General features: G+C 51.4%; 1 protein-coding gene across 1 annotated transcript; it reads left to right on the plus strand.

Annotated features, from left to right (window-relative positions):
- Positions 1 to 2,353: 2,353 nt before the first annotated feature.
- LOC128732227 (phospholipase B1, membrane-associated-like) lies at positions 2,354 to 4,551 on the plus strand. The gene is made up of 6 exons (XM_053825398.1): positions 2,354 to 2,666; positions 3,330 to 3,508; positions 3,576 to 4,018; positions 4,082 to 4,199; positions 4,267 to 4,340; positions 4,416 to 4,551. Exons 1-6 carry the CDS (start codon positions 2,354 to 2,356, stop codon positions 4,549 to 4,551), a joined length of 1,263 nt encoding a protein of 420 aa, XP_053681373.1.
- The last annotated feature ends 1,488 nt before the right edge of the window (positions 4,552 to 6,039 follow it).

The following is a 6,039-nucleotide window of genomic DNA, read 5'->3' on the forward strand; positions in this document are numbered from 1 at the left end:
GAGACGAGATTTTCAATCATAACTGGTCACAAATTTAGCACGAAGAACTCCTCGATTGCTCTATGTTTTTTCCCCATGCATCATGTTTTGCATTAAAATTTGAAAAAAAAATAGTAAAGAAGTGCCTCTCAATCGCAAAGGAGCAAACAAAACGCAATTAAAACCCATCATTTGATGCCCTACCTAAAGCTCATGTAACCAAACAAAACAGATCCTTAATGCGTACGTTTGTAAATTACATCAACAGCTCCATTGGAACTTCAATCCCACCGGGCTCGTTCTGTCCCTATTAGCGGCCTCTAGGTCTCGGTTGCCCATCATCACTCAATGCGCCACCCGAAGACCTACAACCGTTCTTACAACCCAGTGACGCACGGCAAACCGCGCCATTATGCAATCACGCGGCCACTGGGTACACCGCAGGGACCACCAAAGACCTGTTGGGCCAGTGGCGGCAAATTATGCAGAACAAAACAATGTACCGGTGCGGGGCCCCAATTCATGCTCAATTAATACGGCCAATCGAACCTACGGCCGCAAAAGCACCGCGGTGAATCCGATTGCCACGCTGCGTCGAGCGAAACTCATCACCACCGGTCGGGCAGAGTGAAGGAAAAAAGCCCCTGCTCGATGCCAATGCCCCATTGGGGTGAATGTTTTTCCTCACGTGTGGCGGTTTGGTGGGTTAGTTGCGATTGGAAAACATTCAATTCGCTCGCTCGTTCGCTTGCCCGATCGATCAGGCCCGTTATTATCTTGCAGCCATCTTGGAGCGGGAATGTGGAATGAGAATTGGCACACGGGAGCCCGGAGGACACCGCGAGGACCGAAAAAGCATCAGCAAACGATTATGTATGTACGCTTAATGCTGCCACCGGTGGCCACTGGCCTTATTTATCGGGAGCCCGTTAGGAGGCGCTCGGGCTTATCGGAATGGCAGATGCAACCCGTAGTCGGTGCCGATTAAATTACGTAAACAACGAACCCGTAGGGGTCAACGGGCCGGCTGGTGAAGATTAATTATGCTCTGAATTATGGGAACGGCGCGCGTCAGGACGTGCCCGCTTGCCTGACTCGTGATCTCGTCGATCACGGTGGAGGTTTCTTTCAGAGGTCAAAGAGCTATAAAGTAGCCAATAGGTGAACGCAATTACGCCTTGTTAGCCTCATGCAATGGAGGAGCATTGTTGCACCCTCCTACATACCTGATGCTAAGATGAATGCGTGGGAACATCGAGCTGGGCTCAGAAAAATGTCCAATGGAAAGCAGTATACCTTTACTGTACCTTTAGGATATCCTTAACAGATATTGATAACCTTCTATTGTTATCATACCGAAGGTGGAAAAGAAAACATTTCGACCACTACATGTGAGTTCCATTTCGCTCGTTTACTTAGATTTCACTTTCCTTTTATCGATAGCGCAGTCTAAGGAAAAGCCGAAAAACGAAAACATTTATTCACATACTCACGATAGCGTTTATGGGCATGGTGGTAAGGCGGATAACCGCAAAAAAATTTTAACGACCCTTAAAATGATGCTCGACTGACCTCATGTCTCGACGCGAGTCTCACAGACACACACACACACGTCCGTCACACCGAATCGGAAAATGCGATCTTTGTACCCCTTTCACGGAAGCAGGTGGAGTTTTGACACTTTCTAATGTTTCTAACGAGCAACCGAAAAGGTATAGGGCCACTATAACGTATAGAAAACGCCATTCAGAGCATCAGGAGGCATTAGTGGATCGTCTGCGGCCCTGCCCACTCATCATCACGCGGCGAAAACTCGACGCGTGCCTCATCCATATTAATTTTCCCCCCATTGGTGCATGCACCGATGTTATCATCCATTTTCAGGTATTTGTTTTCCACCCGAATCTTGTGCCTTTTTTGCTCTCCTTCTCTCGTGTTCGCTTCGTGGAGGGACATACCTTTGGGGGGTAGCTGAGATTCATCAAACCGTGTGTGTGTGTGTGTTTTTTTGTGAAATCCGGCTTCAAATGACAGTGGCTAACACAGGTGGCGCAGGACATTGTAACGAACGTTCCGGTTTGGAAGCGGAACCAGCCGGCCCATTGCACGACGGTTCGAAGATGCATTTGTGCACGTCCATAATCATCACGCCACTTAATGCATCATCCGCATCACATTAGGAGGCTCGTTTAGGGGTTAGAAATCAATCAAATAGCGCTACCCTCAACTACGAAGTGTTTTTGGTGGAAAAAAAGGTCTTCAACCGCTCGAGATACTGTTTTTGTGTCGTGTGGAAAACTAAGCAGGCATTGAACGCCTGTACTCGTAGTGACGTAGTCGTCCTGTCAACCGGAACCGTTCAACCCGCAGCGCCATGCAGCTCGGCCAGTCATCCCTAAGCGTGTTCCTGGTGCTGCTGCTGTTGCTGTGCCACGAAAACAAATTTCACCGGTGGAAAGTGAACGGAGCCATCAGTGCGTTCCAGCCGACCATCTTCGACAGCGCGCAATGGCGCGTCATCTTTCACCTCTACCGGAACGTCACGATGATGATGGCGGGTCGGACCGGCTACAAGACGAGTGGCAAGTTCCTGCAGAAGAAGATCCCGGACAGTGTGCCGTTCCCGTGCGACGTCTCGATCGGTCGCAGCCCGGAACCACCGGTCAGCGTGCACAAACTCCGGCCCGGTAAGCTATTCATTATAAATGCATTTGTCTCGGTCGCTGGGAGCCGCTTTGTTCGTTGGATAACGCGCTGCATCGCGGGTTGTGCCAAAAATTAGCATTCCCAGTGCGTGGCACTCCGGTAGGGGTGCGTTTTTCGCGTCCCTCAGCCACCTAAGGGGTGCAATCAGTCACGCATTATCGGGCGGACGACGCGAGGCGTCTTTAAATTTCTCCTAATGTGACACTTTACGCAATACCGCACGGCTATTCGGTTTGGTGACACACACGGCATTGTGTGAGTGTATGGAGGTACATAAATTAACGACGCACTATGGCGGCCGATATTTTCCGAAGAGTGAAATTAAGCACTCCCTTAGCAGTAAATCAGCGTGCCTTTTTTTCTATAAAACTCAAGCCAACAACCGGTTGATTAAAACCTATGAACGGCAAGCTGCAGCCCACTTGGATCACCCGGTTTGCGTGGAAAGTGTATTGCTTTCCATTCTCAGCGTATCGGCGGCAAAGTAGCTGTGGGATTTCTCACACTTTTTTCCACACAATTCGGTCCCCGGAAGCAAACCATCGCCGGATCCGGTTCAACGCGAAGAGCACCCAATTAATGGTTCGACTCTCACCCATCGTCACCCACCCATTCATTGTACGCTTCCCATCTTCCTCGACCAGGTGACATAAACGTGGTGGCAGCGATCGGTGATTCCGTCATCACAGCAAGCGGTGCGTCAGCGACCAGCTTCCTGCAGCTATACACCGAAAACCGGGGTCTATCGTGGTGTATCGGTGGTCAATGGGCCTGGCGAAATGCCACCACGCTACCGAACATACTGAAGATGTTCAACCCCAAGGTGAGTGCGTCATCGCCTCTGATGCGTCTATCAGTGTCTAATGTACGCAATACAACTCCCTCGGCAGCTCGTCGGATACTCGTACCGCGATTCGTACAGCTTCCACTGGGATTCGCAGTTTAACAATGCTGAGATAGGTGCTGTCTCGAAGGAGCTCCCACACATGGCAGCTCAGATGGTGACGCGCATCCGGACAGACCCGCGCGTCAACTACCAGAAGGATTGGAAGCTTCTTACGATCACGATCGGTGGGAATGACATCTGTGCGTATGTGTGTACGCTCGAAGACCCAGAATCACTGCCAACACGTCACCGTCGATCGCTGTTGAAGATGTTGCGGTATCTTCGCGACAACCTGCCCCGAACGCTGGTCAACATCGTGTCCGTACCGGACGTGTCAACGGTGGTGTCGGTCAAGAAGAAGCCGATGATATGCTGGATCCTGCACCATGCTGAGTGTCCTTGTTGGGTGGGCCCGCTTCACAACTCTACCAAAGAATCCCGGGCCAGGTACGACGCTCTAGAACCTCAAGCTAGGAACCTCCATTCGGTAACGCTTCTTCTCGCTTTCAGGTGGGCTCGGATACAGATGCAGTACCGCAAGGTTGAGGAGGAGGTCGCCATGCTCGACGAGTTCCGCGGGTTAGACGAGTTCGCCGTCGTTCACCAGCCGTGGACGAGGAATCTTTCGGTAAGTACCCAATCAAACCACCTCATTCGCCACGCAATCACCCGCCCGTGTCCGCTTTCTTTCACAGCTCATGAAAGGAAACGAGGTCGACTACACGCTGCTATCGTACGACTGCTTCCATATGAGTCAGAAAGGCCACGCGTAAGTAGATCCGCGATCGCGCGCGCCAGTTTCAAACGTTTTTCGTAAACTTTCGCCCTCCCACGCCATTCACAGACAAGCGGCCGTGGCGTACTGGAACAACCTGCTGGAGCCGCCGGGTAAGAAGAGCACCGGCTGGAAGCCGGGCATCGACGTGTTTCGCTGTCCTTCGCCGCAGGCACCCTACATCTACACCTACGACAACAGCTAGGCGATAGTTAAGTTAAAAATAAAAACCTCCCCAAAACTCCAAGTGGCCCCCGAAGGGCCTGGTATTGAAATCGACGCCTTTCGCTTTTTTTGTCTACCACGCGCATTACCCGTGCAACAGCACGCGTCGGCTTCCTGCGTCGTGAAGTTTGTGAATGAAATCTGCTCCCGTGGTTGGGTTTGGAGTGTCGGTTTGGCGTTTGCCATATTTAGAGCAAAACAGCTGCTAACAGGTGACGCAGGTGAAAGTCGTCCCCATCCCGAAAGGACTTTGCAAGTGAGACCTCCGGGGCCCAAAAAAGGCACAAACCGGGGGGGACTCCCGCGATGAGATAATGCTGAGGGTTGGCCTCAGAAGCCTTCATTCATAAAACCCGCGACCGGTTCCACGAGTTCCTTCGAGGAGGCACGCGTCATCGATCCCTCCGAGCCACACCGATGTCTTACTTTCCCGGTCTGGCCTCGTCCACGGCCGTGTTTTGGTGTTTATTTTTCTCTCTCTCTCTCTCTCTCTCTCGCATTCTCTCGTTCTCTTCGTAGGTTTAGCGATCGTGACGGCACGCAAGAAAGCCCCCAAAACGCCACTCGCGACGATTATGTCGACGCACTTGTTTTATGTGAGACCTACCCGTGTTCCTCGCGTGCCACCGCTTCTTTTCCACCAAGCGATCGGGGTGAAAATGCGTAAATCATGGTGTGGGATTGTTTGCCTTTTTTTCCCATCCCTCTATTTGCTTTGATTTGCTTTTGGCAAACAGGGTTCGCCGGCCACTCACGCATAACGATCGACCGTTTTGGGGTAATCGAGCCACATGTTGGCGTATTAAAACGAGCCCCCTCGGGCGAAGGGACCACCCTGCGAAACATGGCCACCGTTTTTCTGCGACTAATCAATGGTGAATATTTGTTGCTCAGTTCGTTCTCTTTCTTCTTCACGCCTGCCCAAGCCCTCTTCAGAAGGGCCGCGAGTAGACGAAGCAAACGTTTAAGCGAAAAAGACTCCACCCCGAGTGTCATTGCAAGTGTCTCGCCAAAACCGAACCTGCCTGACTCGTAAAAGGCGAAACCGGGTGGCTGATAGAAGGAAAGCCAAGAAGTGTGTATCGATCATCGATTTATTGTGGCGTGCATTAAATAATCGCTCCCGTTTGCAACGCGGCGCTGGTTGCACCATCCGTGGCGGTCGTGCGCCATCTCGGTTTACGAGCCTGCCCGAGGAAACCTTTGGAGTGGTATTAACCACCGCCGTAAATCAACGCCATTTTTTTTGTGTATAGAGATGGGGACGCGTGTGCTCGGTACGATGGGGCGTGACGAAACCCACCCCATTGTGTCTCTCATTCTGCACCCGTTTTGCTGGTGCGCGAGGTGGAACGTGCAAGGATCGTATGTTACAATTCTTGCTCATGATGCTCAATTGAGCCAGCAGGAAAACTTGATAGGAAAAACCCCACTAGGAAGGTGCTTTAAAGCAGGTACTTCTACCTTT

Source organism: Anopheles nili, chromosome 2 (assembly GCF_943737925.1).
Source record: "Anopheles nili chromosome 2, idAnoNiliSN_F5_01, whole genome shotgun sequence".
NCBI classification, from domain to species: Eukaryota; Metazoa; Arthropoda; class Insecta; order Diptera; family Culicidae; genus Anopheles; species Anopheles nili.